This window comes from Perca fluviatilis, chromosome 11 (assembly GCF_010015445.1).
Source record: "Perca fluviatilis chromosome 11, GENO_Pfluv_1.0, whole genome shotgun sequence".
In the NCBI taxonomy this organism is placed as follows: domain Eukaryota; kingdom Metazoa; phylum Chordata; class Actinopteri; order Perciformes; family Percidae; genus Perca; species Perca fluviatilis.
In genome coordinates this window covers 35,446,046-35,468,015 of record NC_053122.1, presented here as the reverse complement: position 1 = coordinate 35,468,015, position 21,970 = coordinate 35,446,046, and the positions used below count along the sequence as shown (strand labels likewise).

The 21,970-nt window shown below is 40.9% G+C and overlaps 1 protein-coding gene across 1 annotated transcript; it reads left to right on the top strand.

Moving 5' to 3' along the window:
* The first annotated feature begins 9,810 nt into the window (after window positions 1-9,810).
* On the top strand, window positions 9,811-11,151 carry LOC120567708 (trace amine-associated receptor 13c-like). Its single transcript, XM_039814678.1, has 2 exons — window positions 9,811-9,983; window positions 10,335-11,151. The coding sequence occupies exons 1-2, from the start codon at window positions 9,811-9,813 to the stop codon at window positions 11,149-11,151; spliced, it is 990 nt and encodes a 329-aa protein (XP_039670612.1).
* Window positions 11,152-21,970: the final 10,819 nt, after the last annotated feature.

Sequence of the window (21,970 nt, the reverse complement as noted above, 5' to 3'; positions counted from 1 at the left end):
ACTTTTCCAGTCTGTGAAAATACACAGCCCTCTCATTCATTTAAATGGGGCCACTCTGTTAAAGCAGCAGGGCTTCTTTAAAAAAACAACAACTAAAAAACAGTGGTACAAGCTTTGCTGGCATGTAATGTGACGTCATCCAGAAAGGTCGTGTCTGGGGTTAAGGTCAGGAATGGAGGGATTAATTAGGGTCAGAGGGAGAAACTAAGGTTAGGGTTAAGCACGAAGAGATGATGAAAACGTATTTTGATTGGCAGAGTTGAACATAGGATCCTCTTATACCTACGAGATGACTGTTAATATAACTTTTAGGCATTTGTTGACCAGCAGCAAAAAATTCAGATGATATAATCGAGTATTCCTTGCCTGGACACTAAACCAAACAAATAATATAATAACAAATTAGATTATATGTGTGACAAGGACAGATACTTGCACAAACTGAGTAGGGGTGGGGGAAAAAAATCGATACAGCATAGTATCGCGATATTTTTCGTGGCAATACTGTATCGATACACAGATGCCAAGTATCGATCTTTTATGATATATGTGTTGGTCAGTCTGTCTGCTTGACAATCCCATTTTGCAGCAATACGATTGAAGTGAGATGAACAGACATTTAGATAAAACAGATGTTGACAAAATGTTCCTTTGGGGACATCATTTGAAATAGGGAAAAATTTGAAGTTGGAAAAAAGATAATACATTGCAATATATCGCAGAATATTGCAATATGTTTAAAATCGCAATAATATCATATCGTGACATAGGTATCGTGATGATATCGTATCGTGAGGCCTCTGGTGATTCCCACCCCTAAAACTGAGTCAGTTAATAAACTGGTCAAGGGGTAACTATGTAGGTTCACCTTTCAACAGAAGTAAATAAGGCACTAGAATTGTTGATATTCCTGCTGATGATGTTCGGGTTAAAGGCTTGTCAAGAATAATTTTTTTCTAAATTGATAATATGAAGCATCTTCTTAAAGATGTCATAGTGTGGATGTGGTGGAAGTGGCCTCAATGCAGACGGATCATTTAGTGTTATTATTTTGAAAAAGCACTGTAGAATCAAATTAGGCCATATTATTAACTGTATTAACAAGCAACACAGGTGTCACTGAAATAATTGATATGTTCTCATTCTTGAACTTATTAATTATCCTGAAGAATACATACTACAAAGTGCTCGACAACATGTGTGTCTGTGGCCAAAATGAAAATGAACGATGCCTCTTCATATGACGCAGTCAGGCGTATACCAGGAGACCAATGTCAGTGCCCATCAAAGCACTCTTCAATGGTTTTGTTTTTAAGTTATTTTAGAAAAAAATTATGTTATGCAGGACTCGGTCGAGACCAACTAGAATATTGATAATAAGATTGGTAATTGTGTTTTTTCTTATTATTTTCCAGTAAATAAACATAAATCTGTCAGCACATAGGCAGAACTTCTTAACACAAGGTAGGATGATTGAGGTAGGACTCAACCGTCCCGTTGTTGTGGCCGCGGATCGTGTCCCTGCGCCCGGGGACCGCGTCCCACGTGTGCTGGTCCGTTCCATTGTCGCCGGCGTGTGGCGTTTAATTTACCCGTTGGGGCCCGCGTGTGGCGGTCTGTCCTGTTGTTGTCGGTGGCGTGTGGCGTTTCATGTCCCCGTTGTTGCGTGCCACAGAGACCGTGGATCGAGTCCCTGCTCCCGGAGATCGCGTCCCGCGTGTTTAATTTCCCTGTTGTGGCGGTCCGTCCTGTTGTTGTGGCCGGCGTGTGGCGTTTCATGTCCCCGTTGTTGCGTCCCCCCAGAGCAACCCGGTGTCATGGCAGTTCGTGAAATGGTAACGTTCAAAAATCGTGACCTGTACATGAAATAAACGAGAAAATAGTGACCTGTACACAAATCAATGAATCCAAATAACGTGACCATTTCCCAAACTGGCGTGAGACCAGGTTGCAGCACACAGACTAAATCCACGAGGCAATATGGCTGTAAAAAGAGACCGGTGACCTGAGGGCTGATGAACAGGTGAAACACATCAGAGTGAACAGATAATCACAAAGGCAGGAAAAAAAACACAAGGAAGGAAGTCAAACAACATCAAACAAGACAGGACACATAGGAAGTAGTGATGTTACCCGTGAACCCTCTGCTTCGAGGCATGTATCGAAGAAATTAACCAATTTGGAATGAAGCTTTGTATCGGAGCTTGATTCGTTTTGAGATAATCATGTGACCAGTGACTTCCGAAGCTTGGTTTCACACACACCCATGTGACTGCTTCGAAGTTGAATTCAAAGCTTTAAAAATAGTGCGACTCAGGGCGTGTATTTGTCTGGTATTTGTGGGTTGCTGCAGTAGGAGAGTCAGGAGAGTTAGTGAATATAGAGAGATTATTATAGCGAGTATTATAGCGAGTAGAGAGTTCATAGAAAGTTTATAGCGAGTAGACAGTTTATTGCAGGTAAGAAAAGAAATAGGCTCAGCCCTGGAACAGTGGAAAAATTATGTTTCTGAATAAAAATGACATTTGATGTCTATTCCCACAACCATTTGTCACCAAGCACAATAATATCCCCCTAACCTGTCCACGAGCACTGTTATTGTCCATAAGCACCATCACTGTCCCAAATAGGGTGACCAGCGAAAAATTCGGGACAGTCCGGAAATCCAAGCAGGTGTCCCGAATCCTGAATCCTGCCCTCATTGTCACGAAAATTAGAACAAAGTCTCAAGAGCAGACTCTGGAGTAGTTATAGTCTGATTGAACATTAGAAACTGTTCATGGTGGTTTTTAAATTGAGTCAGAAAACCAAAACTACTTAGTTATGTTTAGAAAAAGATCTTGTTTGTGTAATATTAGTACATTTGTACATTCTGTTCACGCATGATGGAGAAGGGGACGTAGTTCTGTAAAGTAAAAAAAAAAAATAAATCACTATTATTTTCAAATGGGACTCTAATCCCAGTCTTCTGGGTGACAGTCCTGTGATTGTTTGACAAAACAATCACAGAAAATACAACCGCCTGCTGGATAACAAGTCATTAAAGATATTACTTTGACTTTTTCCTCTAATGTTTATATATGTCCAAATCACAGATAAACATACAAAGTGCTAACACCTCCTAAAGGTGAAAGTGTATCCTAACTATAAGGGATAAGCGAACAACCACAGTGATACACCTCATACATACAACAATTGCCTGAAATCAACACCCTACCAAGCGCCAAATACAGATGAATTTTGCCATTGGTGGGTAAAACTGTGAGTCTGCCTTCCACGTCGGCGGGTAGAACAATGCTGGTGCATTTCCTGTATTTCACATTCATCAGGCAAAACATTGGCTGGTAAAAAGCCTGAGTGGCTGGTGGCCAAAAAAGTTAACAATCATATGGTATTAAAAATAAAACCTGCATGAAAACAGTCTTCAGCATATGATTATTAGCAGAGCTAAAACTGAAGTGCCAAAACTCATCTCCCAATAGATCAGTGTTTGATGGGCTAAATGACCATTTACTTTGTTGTGTATAGTGGGCATCGTCAGACACACAAACAGTCAGGTCCCGAGAGATTTAATTTGCCTCTCTGTGAACAATGTTTTGCAGCCCATTAGAGAAGGGTGTGCTGAACCCCTCTGGACAGGAAGTTTGTTCACACCTGCATGGGTTAGTCAGAAGATGACATCTCGACCATTGAGGTGTCACTGCCAGCAGAGGTGTGAAGGCAAACAAGCATCAGCATGAACCCATCAACATATGATGTAATCATTACTGAACAGTGATGTTTTTTCAGTTGATATTGTGTCTGAGAATGCAATAATTTAATCAAGTGGAATTTTTTAGATAAAAAAAGGGATTCAATTAGCATGTGTAATGTGAGAGGGGTTGCTGTCAGTCACAAATCCACAGAGAATTATCTCCCAACTGTGCAGCTCCTCTCAGCTCTACAGACTGTTTTTAACTCACTGGTATTTTGGTTTTAAGGCCCAAACCTTTACTGTTATGGTTCACCTTCACAGTGAACCATTACACATTTATATAGTGCTTTATCATAGACACTCAAAGCGATTCGGGGGGGACCACACTCTACCACCACCAATATGCCTTACCATGCCAGACACTCACCTCTCATCAGAGTCCATTTCAGGACTCTAAAACCCACTGTACTAAAGAGTTTGGTGTAGCTCAGCAGCAAATAGACAGTTAGAGACCAGCTGGTGAATAAAGTGGAGGATTTAGCAGGTAAAGAGGATTGTAGTGCTGCCGGAGTACACCAAAATGTACGGAAGGGGCCAATAGAGCAAAGCATTAATTAAGTACACAAAATATACAGTACAGGCCAAAAGTTTGGACACACCTTCTCATTCAATGCGTTTCCTTTTTATTTTCATGACTATTTACATTGTAGATTCTCACTGAGAGCATCAAAACTATGAATGAACACATATGGAATTATGTACTGTAACAAAAAAGTGTGAAATAACTGAAAACATGTCTTATATTTTAGAATCTTCAAAGTAGCCACCCTTTGCTTTTTTATTAATAAGGGAAAAAATTCCACTATATAACCCTGACAAAGCACACCTGTGAAGTGAAAACCATTTCAGGTGACTACCTCATGAAGCTCATTGAGAGAACACCAAGGGTTTGCAGTGCTATCAAAAAAGCAAAGGGTGGCTACTTTGAGGAATCTAAAATATAAGACATGTTTTCAGTTATTTCACACTTTTTTGTTAAGTACATAATTCCATATGTGTTCATTCATAGTTTTGATGCCTTCAGTGAGAATCTACAAAGTAAATAGTCATGAAAATAAACAAACACATTGAATGAGAAGGTGTGTCCAAACTTTTGGCCTGTAAGAGCGCCAAATTCCGTGTAAGAAAGCAGGTTGGGGTGGTGGATTTGTCAACCAAACAGGACTTTCATCCAGGAGACCGGGGACCGTGTCCTGTTTGAAAATAAAAGTAGTGGGACGTATTTCTTGCCAACTATAGGGCGTTAATTCATATAATGCTCCTATGGGTCGTATTAGAGGGTAGGAATAAAAAAAAAACTATATTGTCATATGGTTTGGAAGACTTCTTGGACCATTTATTATCCTACTGGTTCTACTTGGTCCTGCGGGGTGGGTGGTGAACATCCAATGGTGTTATTATTTAGTGCTTAACAACAAGACAGCGCCAGCTAAATTCAATCAGACTGCAATGGAGAGGATATATGGGAGGTGGGAAGGCCCGAGGCTTGCTGATTGCCGGGCTATGCTTGCAGGCCGACAATCAGAATAGTTATAAGTCGGGAGGAAATCAAGCAGGGGGCTAGCAGTCAACCTGCTTGAGGGCCCGTGAAGGCACTGGAGGTCTGGGAGCAAAGTTTAGAATATTCAGAGGAGACTGGAACAGGCTAAAGAGAGCCAGGTTCTGGAGCAGAGCTTTCACCTGAAGAATGCCACTTCTTGGGCAAACTCTGGCACCCGCTCACAGATGGCAGTGGGGAGCTTCAGGAAGCAGGGTGTTTGGTGGCAAGTCTGGAAAGTTCCTTAGAAGTGCATGGGCCTGGGGGTAGTGGCAGGAACAGAGGGCCTGACTGAGCAGAATAAAAACTACTGAGGCAGCCATCGAGACACTGACATGATCTACCGCTATCAAATCAGACCGGCTGTTCTCATAAACCATACATACATACAGTGCCTTGCGAAAGTATTCGGCCCCCTTGAACTTTTTGACCTTTTGCCACATTTCAGGCCTCAAACATAAAGATATAAAACTGTAATTTTTTGTGAAGAATCAACAAGTGGGACACAATCATGAAGTGGAACGAAATTTATTGGATATTTCAAACCTTTTAAACAAATAAAAAAAACTGAAATATTGGGCGTGCAAAATTATTCAGCCCCCTTAAGTTAATACTTTGTAGCGCCACCTTTTGCTGCGATTACAGCTGTAAGTGTTGGGTATGTCTCTATCAGTTTTGCACATCGAGAGACTGACATTTTTGCCCATTCCTCCTTGCAAAACAGCTCGAGCTCAGTGAGGTTGTATGGAGAGCGTTTCTGAACAGCAGTTTTCAGTTCTTTCCACAGATTCTCGATTGGATTCAGGTCTGGACTTTGACTTGGCCATTCTAACACCTGGATATGTTTATTTGTGAACCATTCCATTGTAGATTTTGCTTTATGTTTTGGATCATTGTCTTGTTGGAAGACAAATCTCCGTCCCAGTCTCAGGTCTTTTGCAGACTCCATCAGGTTTTCTTCCAGAATGGTCCTGTATTTGGCTCCATCCATCTTCCCATCAATTTTAACCATCTTCCCTGTCCCTGCTGAAGAAAAGCAGGCCAAAACCATGATGCTGCCACCACCATGTTTGACAGTGGGGATGGTGTGTTCAGGGTGATGAGCTGTGTTGCTTTTACGCCAAACATAACGTTTTGCATTGTTGCCAAAAAGTTCGATTTTGGTTTCATCTGACCACAGCACCTTCTTCCACATGTTTGGTGTGTCTCCCAGGTGGCTTTTGGCAAACTTTAAACGACACTTTTTATGGATATCTTTAAGAAATGGCTTTCTTCTTGCCACTCTTCCATAAAGGCCAGATTTGTGCAGTATACGACTGATTGTTGTCCTATGGACAGAGTCTCCCACCTCAGCTGTAGATCTCTGCAGTTCATCCAGAGTGATCATGGGCCTCTTGGCTGCATCTCTGATCAGTCTTCTCATTGTATGAGCTGAAAGTTTAGAGGGACGGCCGGGTCTTCGTAGATTTGTAGTGGTCTGATACTCCTTCCATTTCAATATTATCGCTTGCACAGTGCTCCTTGGGATGTTTAAAGCTTGCGAAATCTTTTTGTATCCAAATCCGGCTTTAAACTTCTCCACAACAGTATCTCGGACCTGCCTGGTGTGGTCCTTGTTCTTCATGATGCTCTCTGCGCTTTACACGGACCTCTGAGACTATCACAGAGCAGGTGCATTTATACAGAGACTTGATTACACACAGCTGGATTCTATTTATCATCATTAGTCATTTAGGTCAACATTGGATCATTCAGAGATCCTCACTGAACTTCTGGAGAGAGTTTGCTGCACTGAAAGTAAAGGGGCTGAATAATTTTGCACGCCCACTTTTTCAGTTTTTTATTTGTTAAAAAAGTTTGAAATAGCCAATGAATTTCGTTCCACTTCATAATTGGGACCCACTTGTTGTTGATTCTTCACAAAAAATTACAGTTTTATATCTTTATGTTTGAGGCCTGAAATGTGGCAAAAGGTCGAAACGTTCAAGGGGGCCGAATACTTTCGCAAGGCACTGTATAGCTATGAAAAGTAAATTACTGTGATTCGTATGTATTCCAGGTATTTGTTACTGTCAGGGCCAGTGCCTCTGTTGGTATCTGCCTCCACAATGTCAAAAGTCAGTTTCATTTGAGCGAGGAGAAATCAACTTTGAGAGGAGAGTTTACCTGCGAGAGCGTGTCTGCCCTCAAGATCACGCAACGCAGACAGTCACGGGCACATGGTGGCTGCTCTGTGTGCGTGATGCTTAGTTTTACACGCAAAGGTGCCATTCTTTCCCCTCTATGTTTTGTTTCACGCTCGAAGCTGCCTGTACAACTCTCGATTGTTGAAATTATATAATTTGAGCATGAGCATGTTTTATCGCGCTCGGGAGATATGACATGAATTTAGGCCATAAAAGACATGGGGCTATTACTAGGAAGTTGTTGAAGACTTAAGGGTTCAGTAAGCTTGAAACCAACTGAATCACTGACCTGTCGCCCAATTGTCTAAGGATAAAAGCAGTGTTGGGGAGTAACGGAATACATGTAACGGCGTTACGTATTCAGAATACAAATTATGAGTAACTGTATTCCGTTACAGTTACAATTTAAATCGTTGGTATTTAGAATACAGTTACATTGTTGAAATCAATGGATTACATGACGATACTTCTCTGTTTCACGAGTTTATTCACTCTGACTAAATTAAAGCAACTCTATGCATTTTCCAGAAGCCCCGATATGAAATCGAAAAAAATAGCTATTTGCGTGATCAGTCACAATGGAGTCGGAACCGGCACGACAGAGCCAGGGCAGGAATAAGTTTCTATCTTGGAAATTCAAACAGCATTTCACATTAAAGAACGAACAGGGAGAATGAAATATAACTGTGCAGTGCAACCGGTGCTTGCCAGCAACCAACCTCCTTTCAGCGTCCAAATTACTCCACCTCCAACCTGAAGAAGCATCTTAAAGTAAGCTATTTTTTTAATTAGCCAAGGGTAGTCGTCTGCTGTAGTTTTACTGGTCACCTTGCTATTTTAACATTGACGTGTGACTTTACATTCTCCTACGTGCTGATTTACTAGCTCCAGAGCCGTTTAAAGTGCCCATATTATGAAAAAAACACTTTTTCTGGGATTTGGGGTGTTCTTTTGTGTCTCTGGTGCTTCCACACACATACAAACTTTGAAAAAAATCCATCCATGCTGTTTTGAGTGAGATACAGTTTCTGAATGTGTCCTGCTTTCAGTCTCCTAGTGAGCTGTTCAAAATCGGCCTCGGACTGTGACGTCACAGTCCGAAATGAGCTGGCTAACCACAACCGTTAGCTCGTTAGCATGCTAACCGTTAGCATTAGCATGCTAACGCTAATGCTAACGCTAGCATGCTACGTCGTTCTCAATAGCAAAGCACTGCTACAACACACACAAGTTCACCATAATCTACAAAAGAACTACTTACATGTGTGCCCTCATTTAGAAGTCTCCCAGCTAATCCTGCCTTGTAACTGACCAAAGTTGGAGAAACAGCCTTTCTTTTACTGTCTCTAGAGTTAGCTAGCTGACATGCTCTACATCTAAGCTACTGAGCATACGAGAGTGCAATCAAAGATAGTACAGAAGAAGAAGATGAAAAGAGGTCTCACTCTGTAGCTAAAACAGAAACCAGGTGAAAAGAGGATCTGCAGCAGTGAGAGAGAGCTGTGCAGTACAACAAAAATATGGTGCTTTTTGAAAATTAAACCATGTAAACCTATTCTGGTACAATCTTAAAATACAGTTATGAACCTGAAAATGAGCATAATATGGGCGCTTTAAAGACTGACTAGCCCCGTTTGACATGCTAGCTAACGTTAGCTAAAATTAGCTCGTGGTAGCAAGACTGCGGTTAGATTTTTGTAGTATGCAGTTCGGGACTACCAATACAATAATCTATCTGCTTGTTCAGGTACACATTCAGCTAGTTGGAATAAAAAGAACACCCCATTATAGGCCTGTTTAGTAAGCTGGATGTGATAGCTGCATTCCTACACTTATAAAACGCAATTCAATGTGGAAGTAATCCTGAAGTAATCCAAGTATTCAGAATACGTTACTCAGATTGAGTAACGTAACGGAATACGTTACAAATTACTTTTGTGGGCATGTATTCTGTATTCTGTAACGAAATACGTTTTGAAAGTATCCTTCCCAACACTGGATAAAAGTGCTTATACCTGCTCCAGGCCATGCTGTTGCACGTGTTCAGCTGGGTCGAGATCTGGAAATCTGGAATCTGGGGGTGACAGAAGATTGACAGAAAGGCAGAACACCGGAGGATTGAAAAGAAAAATGATTATTGAAAGGCTTGTGGACTAACAGAGAAAGTGTAGGAGATGACGTTGTGATGTGTAGAGCAAAAAAAGGACATCATTGTCCAACAGAGACTGAGAGGGAGAAAATGAAGGGTGGGGACAGCAGTAGAAAGAGAGAAATCATTTGTACGACAGAGTTTGAAGCAGAGAGCTGAGGCCTCTCTCATCCTCCCACTGATGATGGAGAGACAGGACGGAGCAGAGCTCTGCTTTCCACAACTCTTCAACACCTCCTGCAGGAAGCTGACACCTCCTTGGTTTGAAGTGATGCTCATTCACATTTTTCTCTACTCCATCTCTCTGCTCACTTTAGCTCTCAACCTGCTCGTCATCATCTCAGTCTCCCACTTCAGGTTAAGATTATTGTCTCAACAATTGAAGTTTTAGATATATGAACACTGTGTGTCAGTTTCAGGGTCCTGGTATTGTGCATGCTGGCTTGATGTCTCAATGCCATGGCTTAGTGGGATATTTGAAGGAGCTATTGATGATGTTATTGTAATGTTACACCTGTTTTTTTCATACTGTGATAATCAAACTGACTGCTCAGAATAAGGCCTGTTTCTATGACAGGTCAGAAAAAAATCAGATTGTTTTTGGAATGATTGTTTCCATGGTTTCAGAAAGAAGTAACATAAAATATGTGTTTGTCATTTAGTTATGAGGACTTGTTGGTTAAATGGTGCTTTTCTCTTTCCCTCCAGGCAGCTCCACACACCCACCAACATCCTCCTCCTCTCTCTGGCTGTCTCAGACCTTCTAGTGGGCCTCGTGGTGATGCCGGGAGAAATCCTCCGAAGAACATCCTGCTGGTTTCTTGGTGACTTTGTGTGTTTTCTTTATAATTATCTTTCAAACATCATTCCCGTATCGTCAATAGGTGACATGGTGCTCATATCAGTTGACCGTTATGTTGCTATTTGTGACCCTCTGCACTACACCACCAGAATCACTGTGAACACAGTTAAACTCTGTGTTTGTCTGTGTTGGCTCTATTCTGTTTCCTACAGCTTTCTCTTTGTGAAGGATACCCTGACTCAACCAGGGAGGTATAAATCCTGCTACGGAGAATGTGTGTTGGTCGTTGACTATGTCTTAGGAGCTGTAGATGTTGTTTTGAGCTTTATTGTTCCAGTTACTGTCATCTTAGCTCTGTATCTGAGAGTATTTGCCGTGGCTGTGTCTCAGGCTCGTGCCATGCGCTCTCACATTACAGCTGTCACACTCCAGCATTCAGTGACTCCAAAGGCAAAGAAATCAGAGCTGAAAGCAGCCAGGACTCTTGGTGTTCTTGTAGTTGTGTTCCTAATATGTTTCTGCCCATATTACACCGTCTCTCTTGCAGGTGACAACTGGGTCAATGCATCATCTGCATCCTATGTTCTCTTTGTGTTGTATTGTAACTCTTGTCTAAACCCTGTGATCTATGCCTTGTTTTACCCCTGGTTTAGAAAATCAGTTAAACTCATTATAACTCTTCAGATACTGCAGCCTGGCTCCTGTGAGACCAACATGCTGTAGAGAGACTGTGGAGGGACTGAGATCAGACTTGGTCTAAGGATAAATGAATGAAAATGTTCCTGATGCTCAGTAAGTGAATGACCCAATACAGAAGGTGAAAATCTGCTTTCCTGTCTTAATGTCCAAATTGTGTATGATCAGCAATTGAAAGGCCTGTGCTTTAACTTTATCTTGTTGTGTATTTTGTCTCTCTGATGCTGCTAAATTTAAAGAACGAGTCATAAGCACCATATACTGTTTCTAGATAATCACCCAGTTTAATGCAAGCTTTAAAGTCACACATGTATGACACTTATGTCTTTTTTTTCCTAGGGAACCTTTTTTTCTTTGTGATAGGAAACATTTCAACCCAACACAACTAAAGAGCTACTAAAGCTTTGTATTTATGTTTGGTAAAAGCATCATCTCTGTGATTTATGTCCATTTTGTTGTAAACAGAAATGACAGGCCTGCAGGGCTCCTGTTTCACTGAGACAAAAAGATTCCCCTGAACATTCACACTTTCCTGTCAAGTATAGAAAAACATCAGCTGTGAACTGTAGTTGTGTTTCACATAACACTATCACTACAAAAAGATATTTGCCCCTTTACAAAGTTCTTTAATCATTTCAGTTTACTGTAATTCCTATTTGATCCCTGTATAACATTTCTTGTCTTTATGACAGAATTATTTAAAGCACTATGAAGTCATGTTGCGAGAAGTTAAAAAACAGATTATATGAAAAGACAGGATTATCTACAGTTCATCAGATCATTGCAGTCACATTTCCAGAGAAACATGTAATCATAGGACAGAGAAAGTTAAAGTTTCACAAATTATGTAAAGTGTAATGGGTTGCAATTTTAAATCAGTTTTATTAGAAAATGATCCTAATTATTGTCATTCATTTAATTGTACATAACATAGTGATTTGTTGTGAAGTGACATATAATAAGCAGACATATTCACAATGTAATATTGTGTCTTTTTATCGATTTTTCACACTGATGTGAAATGACAAGAGACAATAATGACATGTTGAAAACTCCAGAACAAAAACAAAACTAGGTGTTTTATCAGCCTTCATACTCCTGGGCATCTGAGTGGGATTGCTGCATTCAAACCTGCCCAAAAGAACCGCACCAAGGGGGGAAACCAACCCTAGTGTGATTCAACCAAACTAAATGAGCCAGGTGTTAAAGGCTGAGTCTGTTTTTTGGTGGTCCACTTGGATGACAGATGCCTGCAAAAACACCATTAGTATAGCAGCCTGTGCCATGCAAGAATTACATTTAAACATTACTTAAACTGCCACAGTTATTCATGAAATGCTCTGCTGACTTGCCAGAAGATAGAGCTGTTGACTTATTTTGCAGGATATAAGTGAAGTAAGCTGTTAAGGTGACAAGGTCAATAGTGGTGTAGTCAAGTCAACCTTTGTCAAGTCCAAGACCAGCACTAGTCAAGACCGAGTCCAAATGAGAGACAGAAAAATAGATTCCACTTCAAGACCACTTAGATACTTGTTCATCATGTATGTGATGCAAGAGACACTATATCTTTTATTTTAAGATAATCATTTTGCATTATTTTTTGTAATGATCCAAAAGCAAGTACAGGTTAACAACACTGTAGGATCAAATGAGGCTATAGACAGGTGTCACTAACAACACAGGTGTCCCTAAAAAATACAAATGTTCCCATTTTTGAATTGTATCACTTGTCTTGAAGAATCCACAGTACAAAGTGCTCAGTGACATTGTGTCTGTGGCCCCTAATAATAAAGGCAAAAACAATAGGGTCCACGCAACTTCGCTGCTCGGCCCCTAAATATCATCAAGGGATTTATTGGAAATGTCCTCGGGTATGTAAGGTATATCAAATGTGGCCAAGCACACTCATCCCAGAGCTCATAGTACACCCAAAAGTAAGTGAAAGAGCAAGACACTCCAATGGAGTTATTCACTGAAAAAACAGCAACCATGGAAACAATGTTTTTTTGCACTTCATCAAAGGACCAAAAATGTAGTCTATTTAGCAAAATTGTGATAAGATGTATGTGGGTACACATAACATACACCACAAGGATGAGAGCACAATAGTAGCATCAGACATAATGATGATATAATCTTTAAGAAGTGTGAATGGATCAAACTGACACTCCAAAATCCACTATGACAACTAAAGATCAAGATGAAAGAGTAATATCAATATTGAACAGGCTGGCCTGTTTTTGTAGCTCACTCACAAGCTAAAAGAGGTGAAGAAAACAGCAAACACTTATAAGATAGTTAAGTAAAATAGGTCAAACTATGCTAAGCCAAATGAAGCTATGGACTCGTATGCAGAAAAGTTTTTTTAAGCAGGAAGAGGTGTAAAATTATAAATACATGGTCTATAATCATAAAAATACAAACTGTTAATTATTTAAATCTTCTAAATTCAAATATCTTTGATTTTATGTCTCCAATCCCCACATAAGCATAATGCCAGAGTACACAGTGGCATGTTAACCTAGGACACAAACTAATGAGCTGATCATTTCAGACAGGTGTGTTGATGCTCTGAAACATCTCAAACATGCAGGGAAGGTTTCTAAAGAACATGGCTGATCATGTAGAAGATGTGACATTGTGACTGCTCGAACTCTCAATGTCCAGGTCCAAAGGAAAACGCTGATCTCAGTGAGCTATTGTCCAGGGGCCTCATGTATAAAAGATTGCGCAGCTTTCATACCAGAAGATGGCGTACAGCCAAAACTTGAAAAGTATCTACGCACAGAAATATTCACATGTATAAAACCGGTCATACGCCAGGTCCTGCGCACCTTTCCTTTATACATCACAATCAACGTGAGATTGAGCGCACATGAATGAGTGACCGACCCCGCCTTGCCTCCTCCCATAAATGAATATGGAAATTACTATTAATGCGCCCCCGACGTCATTCTTTGTCCATTCACAACAGGTGTTGAGGTGGAGGCAAGAACATTTTTTTCTGTTTGGAGGTTTGTCATCTTGGATAAGCAATAAAAGAAAATGCCCAGAATGGCAAATATTGACTAGGCGGTGAATGCACCGAACCATGGTAGAAATAATAAAAAAAAATGTTTAATGTCGAAGTGGAAATGAAGAGAATAGCGGCAGCGCCACACCAGTTACAGAACAACATGCATCTCAGTGTTACGCATAATAAGCAGTTTGAACTCACTGAAGTAACGCGATTTATTTTATTTATTAAGTGTTAGTACGCTCAGTGAAACTGAGTCCAGCGCGAGGGAGACCCAACTCAGAGGAGGAGAGGTTAGTGAGGGCAGGTGACAGTGCGCACGGATCCGCTGCGCCACGCATGGATGAAATAATGAAGTAGTAAATAGGACTACATTAACAGAAATATGTGCAGAATCAAGACAGTCAAGACGGCCTAGTGTTTGGTGGACAGTGTACATCTTGTTCACTTAATAGCCTACAAATCATCCACAGGATCAACTACGCATCACATGAGTTAGCCCCCCCCCACCACCACACACAGCGTTTGTTCCTGGGGAGATGGATCCGTGCGCCATGGATGTCTGAACCTCAGCAACTAAAGACTCACAGACACTATTGCATTTTCCGTGCCGATCTTTTTGTTGCCAGTAATTTATTTCATCTATGGGAAATACAGAGGATGACTGAAAGTATTTTCTAAGTGGATTTATCATTCATTTCCCGTCCTCATGTTTAACAGAGATTAAGTAGCCTGCGAATTAAACAGTTGATAGTGTGAAAGATGTGAAACATTTTCCACATAATATGATCAAACTTTTATGGAGTATCAGCGGATATAATTATGTTTTTTCATAGACAACGTCACAGACGTATGCCAGTAACTGTAGTGGAAACTTTATTTTGTAATGTTCAGTGATTTTCTGCACTTTTCAGTTAGAATTCGCCACGTTACAGAGCCAGAAAAGACTTTGCGGATGGCCCGCACATTCTCACGACTGCTCAACAGTTTGCGTGACGGCCCGCACATTCTCACGTCAAGTTAATTTTTTATACATCACAAAGTGTCCGTGAAAACCAGCGTACGCAAGGTTTTCGTGCGTACACAACGTTTATACATGAGGCCCCAGGTGATGACTCCTCTAGATATTTGGCTATATTTTATAGTCAGCCTGGGTTGACTCAATAACATGACTTCCCTTAACTGGAACTGGACTGATTGTTAATGCAGACACACATTTAAAATATGCAGGGTAGTTGTCCACAGCACAATGCCTTATTACATATTATGTATGATCATCTTGCAACAGGTGCTCAAACTCAGAACCATTGAGGCCGTGGGCAGGTTCTGATCTCAGGGAGCTATTATCTGGGTGATGTCACAAGTGGCATCGCAACGCCTAGTAGACAAGCAGCAGGCTTGCGGGAAAATACAGAATTTAAAGCTGCTGTACATTTTTTATTTCATATTTCATATAGAATTTGTGTACTTTATTTTCAAAAAGATCAATAAATGCCAAACTGATGTTTCAAGATGCTCTATTTTGCATTGACTGCAATACGTAGATGAGGACACAATTAAAAAAAGATCAAATTTAGATAAAATTATGAAATTTAGCAAACCAAATGTACAATGATCTTCGAATGTTGTGATTTTTTTCCATGAACATCAAATATTTAGTTTGGAAGAAATTGCAGGATTTGTTTATACTACTGTATGCAGTAAAATGTTTTAATGCACTATGGGCTAAAGTTACATTTGTGGAGGACAGTTTGGAGATGGAGTTGCCTAAATTTGGTGTCAATTGAAAAACACATGTGGGAGGAGATAGGTTTAAGATGAGAGTGATGGACTTTTTTTGCAGAGCATAGTTTCCGCTCTATTGGGGCTACAGTTTGGCATAAGTTGCGACGTTGTAGCATGTACAGTTGATTTGTTATGAATTTTTAAAGTTTGGCATTTTAGATGCCTGTTGTAGCGCCACCATCAGGACACTCAGCACACAAATTGCACTGATTAAGTTTAGCATAGGACTGGATTTATGTGCAAAGTTTGGTGAGTTTTTGTGCATGGGAACATGGATTTCTTAGGAAGAAGAAATAATGCATGAAAATAGGGTCCAGGAGTGTAGTTGACCAATATCAGTGTCCGTTCTAGATGGATTTGGAATTAGACTAATACCTGTTTTCTGAACAAGCACGCTTCAATGGTTTTGTTTTGAAGGAGAAAATTACTTCAGAAAAAAACAAGACCAACTACAAAATTTGGCGAGACCAATGGTTAAGTTCGAGACAAGTCCGAGTGAAATTATCAACGAGAACAAAGTCTGAGACAATAGAAAAAGTTGACTTGAGTCCAGACTCAAACATACGTAATAGCAGACAGGCTTTAAAAAAGATTCATCTACTGCAGAGTAGTTTAAAGCCCATGTTGCAAGTTAACCACCACTGTTGATTAATAGGTACATATAGCACTCAATATATGTATATCATTGTTAAAAATGTCTCCAAATAGTGTTAAAGGCCAGTTTTTGTCAGGTTTTTGTTGTTTTTGGTATTAGTGGGGTTTTTTTCCGCAATTCGGTGATGACGTCACGTTGGGCCTAGTACTAGAACTATGGTGACTGACTGGGATGAGGAAGAGGTGTTTTTACTGTCCGTGAATAGCACCAAGTGAAAGTCAATGTTTTATTTATATCTAGTGACAGTGATCATGTCGTTAGTTCAGATAAGTACCGGTAAACTTATCTAGATCTAGAAAATACAAGGCATCATGCTAGCTATGTGCTAACTTGCCAGTCCCACCTGTGAAATCCCCCGATGGTTGTAAACACATAGATATGATTGATATCATGATTAGATATCTCACGTTTTGATGGTAGCCTACTAGCTCCAGTAACAACATATTTGCCTGGTGTTTATTTATTACTTGGACGGGGATGCTGTTCAGCTTTTCACAAGTTTAGACAGCTAGCTAACGCTACGCCGACGCTTCGCTGGCCGGCTAGGTAAATATTACAACTGCCTTCGGAGTTTCCTATATCTGCGACCACGTTGTCAACATAAGACTTGTGGCGTTAGTGCTCCTTTTGTACCATAACTTTATTGAATGAAACGTTAAACTTCGCTCCTACGAGATGGTTTTTGTTAGTTAGTTACAAACAAAGCTAACTGGCTATAGTTAGCCTGTATGTATGCTAACATAACATCACTGCAGATTGACTGCTTTTAACAGCAGAGGTTGATTGTGGGCAACATACTGTCGCGGTTAGCTCGCCGAAACTACTGCCGATTGCCGAAGTTGCTGGCTGGCTACGCAACGTTAGCTAATCCCGCTAGCATACGTACAGGCTAACTATAGCCAGTTAGCTTTGTGTGTAACGTTACAAAAAAACACCTATTTCGTAGGAGCGAAGCTTAATATTTCATTCAATAAAAGTATGATATAAAAGGAGCACTAACGCATATATCTTGTGTTGACAACGCGACACTCTCCAGGCAGTTGTAATACCGGTATTTAACTAGCAGTCTAAGCTAACGGCTGTTACGCGTTAGCGCAAACGTCGGTGTATCGTTAGCTAGCTGTTTAAACTTGTGAAAAGCCGAATAGCATCCCGTCGGGCTTTTCACTTCCCCCAATATTATTATACACATAATAAAGACACATTGACTCGGTCGAGACCAAAAGCCATATTTTGCCAGATCAGTGGCAGAAACCGTGAGCGGGACAGTGAACCGAGACGGGGCTTTCGCCTGTCGTCTCCCCAACGTGACGTCATGCAATGCATTGTGGGGGAAAGACAAACCGCTGTAAAATAGTACCTACTTTTTCGTGTTATATTCTGTTTTGTGATACCTAACAACATCAAATACATGAACACCAGTTTAAATGTTATTACCAACAAGCAATTACCACAAATTCTTGGAAAATTAAACTTGCAACATGGGCTTTAAAGATTCCTCCCTCCTCTTGTCAGAGTCCACACACTCGCTGCTGAAAGTGCTAATGATGCTAACCTGTTTTCACTAATGAGCACACTATTGGTACATCTCAGGTCGTTAAATTGCATCCACGTTTCCTTCACTAGCTTCCCTTCTTCGTGTTTTATGCTGCGTTTCATACACAATTTTTTGCCTGTGAGTTACAACTTCAAATCACGACTAATGACTTGGTAGTGTTCCAGGCAAAGTCACGACAAACCCTTCTAGCTAGCGGCTACCTAACGTTGACGTTAGTTAACGCTAGCTGATACTAGCGATTTCTAGTCGGTGACATATTTTGGGCTTCATTTAATAAACATAACCTGTAGTAGCACACAAACGTATGTGTATTGTTTTGATTACAATGTGGGGAATTACTTTACCTTGTTTATTAATGTCTATTTATTTCTATTTCTCACTGTTAATCTCTGGCGTCTGTACAGCATCAACAGGGGTTGCCATTGTTGTTTATGTATGTGTGAGACGTCAAAAACTGTAACTGGGAGTTCAACAATCTGGTACAAGTTCACGGGTAGTAAATTAGGGGTTTGACTGACGTTCCAGGGCACTTTCACAGGTAGAAGGTTGTGAAAACACAAGTTACGGGTTGCCTGGAATGCGCCCTTAGTCTGTCCCACCGTTTCTGAGGCCTGAAGCTGCATTTAGATGGACAACAACAATGTGTAAAAAAAAACCATAGCACTCCTATTCATTTACATGAGACCTCTCTGTTGATGCAACAGGGCTTTAGTAAAATAAAAGGTCTGGGTTATCCGGTAACCTGGTACAACTTTTACTGGCACATTACCACATAATACCTTAATATGTGTGTGTGGTGTTTGTATGTATGTGTGTATGACAAGAACAGATACTTGCACAAACCAATTCCGTGAATGAACTGGTCAAGGGGTAACTATGTCAGTTCAATTTTCAACAGAAGTAAATAAGGCACTAGAATTGCCGATATTCCTGCTGATGGTGTTCTAAGAAAAGGTTTGCCGAGACTTATTTATTTCTGAATTATTAATATGAAGCGTCTTTTTAAAGATGTCATAGTGTGGATGTGGTGGAAGTGGCTCCAATGGGGACGGATTGTCCAGAGTATAGGTCTGATGGTAAATTTGTCGATGAAGTAGCATTCTTCAGGTGGAAGTTTTATGCAAGCCCAGCTCCAACTCCTGTGTCTCCTGAACCCATCACTTCAGCCTCCTCTGCATCTCAGTCTGCTAGCCTAGGGCCTTCAAGAATCCAGTCTGTATTCCAGCCCGCCCCCCAGTCCGCTTGCCTCGGAATCATTAGCCTCCGGCCTGTCTGCCTTGACCCGGTTAGTCCTTCCCTTCTTTGATCGAGTATATCCTGATTCCAATGAGCCTTCAATGAACCAGTTGAGGTGCCACCCTGTTGTCGTCCATCTTTCATTGGGTATCGCCTTGGCTTTTTCAGATGGTATCCCTGTGTTGGAGTCCCCAGAAGAAGGCCTGGTTCCCATGGCTACCGAGGCTGCTCAGTACGTTGACCTCTCAGCTGCTCAGTGCCACAGTCACCCATCATTGATTACGCTCACGGCGTTGGTTAAAACTGAGGTCTACTGCATCGCCCTTATCCAGCCCCCAGGTCTCCCTGCCCTGCTGATCTCCATTGTCCATGTCACCCTTGTCTTTGGTTATTCCCTTTTTGGGCTTTATATGCCCCCAAAAAGGGCTGCAGGGAAAGAGGTATGGAATACACAACAGCTTGAAGCACTACAGTCTTAGTCTTTGAAATTGGTATAAACCATGATTAGTGTTAGCCAGGTGTGTTATGTGCCGATGTGTCTTTAATTGCAGGGCAGAAAAACGCTCTAAGAAACACTGTCCCAAATAAACCTTTTGCCCAGTTTTAAGCTAAATTTTAACGTTACAGAATTTAGATCTTGGTTGTTTTTAGCCGAATATTTTACCCGGATTAGAGATTTTAGTCATTGATCGCCTGGATTTTAAGTTATTTTAAGTTATAAAGGAGGGACTGGGTTAGCCCTGCTGCAACCAACGCTGCTTCTCACCTCCTGAAGATTTCCCTCGACCCAGAAAGATCAAGTCATTGTTCAGAAATGCCATCAAAGAGATTGCTGAATTTAGGTTTGCTGGCTTTCCGAGGAATTGAAGACCATGAAGGCTTATCGCCGACGTGTAAGGTTGCTGCAGCTTTATCCTCCTGTGCCGTGGGTTGTGTGGCCACGTATTTTGGTTAATCGTGGAACTAATGATACTTTTCATCATTTAAGTGAACATACAGAAGCAGGATTTTAACCTTCCGTATGACGTTTTGAAGAGTACTGGAAAGCTGGTTTTATTTCTGGCCCACTTCCGTCTCTTGGTTGTAGAGCTAGTCGTTTTAGCAGACTCATCAACTTTCAGACTGGCTTTAGTGCGCCAGCAGGCTCCACATCATAGGTTTATATGCTGACTGATTATTGGCAGAGGAGCATGGAAAACGGCCCTCTTTGAACTTTTATCAGTCCACCTAGGACCTCAGGTTGGGCTGGAGGGCTCCCTGTGTTGTATAGGAACTGTTTTTTAAATTGGAAGGTGTCCATCTGGGTTTTTCATCGTTTGAACTCCAAGTGACTAAAGTTGTTAGTTCAAATCCATTTTAATGTATTTTAATTTACCCAACTTCCAAGTTCTAACAGTTCTTTTATGCATGACTTCAGTGATTTTTTATCCTTTATTATTGGGTTGGACAAAGTAGTTATGGTCAATGACTTTCTTGCAACTTTGCTGCTGATTTTCTTAATGTCACTCTGTTCAGCAGGTGGCAGGGGCCAGAACACTAAATGAACTAGGATCAATACTGACCAACCCTGCACACCCACTCCACTTCCTGAAGGTGATAAACAGCAGCACCTTTAGTCAAAGACTGATGGCACCAATGTGCAAGTCGGAGCGGTATAGGAAGTCCTTCATACCAGCTGCTATACGACTCTATAAATTCCTGCAAAGGATTAATAAAAGGATCTAGAGGTGTTTGAATTGTCCTCGGTTAATTTCATTCGCTATTTAGTCCACTATAAAATACCTGCAATGCACTACTAATTTTAATGGACATACTACAGTATGTACCCTACATTTTACTCCTGTATACCACAATGCAACACGGTCATGTTTTCCTGGCAGAGAAGAAGAAGCAGAAGCACCCGCCAAAACTGAAAAGGAAAAATCTACCTTTTACTATCCTGCTGAGTTTGTTTCAGGGACGTATTAGAAGTTCTTTTCTTTCTGTTTGTTTACATGATGCAGAGCGCGCCCGCCTTCATCACGCGAATACCCTGCGCATCTACTGACCCAACAATGTGTTCAGAGTGTCCAAAATCTCGTTTAGTCTATTCCTATGTAGTTCACTATTTGAACACTATATAGAGAATTAGTGAACACAGCTCATTACATTATGTTTAACCTGCCTTTTAATTAAGATTTCCTGCCCAGTAAACGTGTAAGCTGCTCTTGAATTTTTAATCGCTTTTCAGCCGAAAAGTTTTTACAGTTTTTGACCAAAGCGCAGTGTTGTTTTCTCACTCTGACAATAACTGTCTAGTCCACTCCTTCAACACATATACTCCTCCGTTTGGGTGAAGTGGTTCCAAGTAAAATGAGAGTTGTTCCCTCTGTCAACTCATCCCCCTGGTTAAATGACTCCATTCACTGTTTCCGGCATAAATGTCGGAATACTGAATGACAGGTGCTGCAATAGTACAGCAATAGTTCCTCTAAGCTAACGTCTTTTGGACTTGAGACTAACTTGGGAGCTGAGCAAACACTGACTGATGCATCTATGATGTAGCTAAGCTAACCTTTTTAGGATCGCCCGTTGTTGTTTTAAACGAACAGTGGCC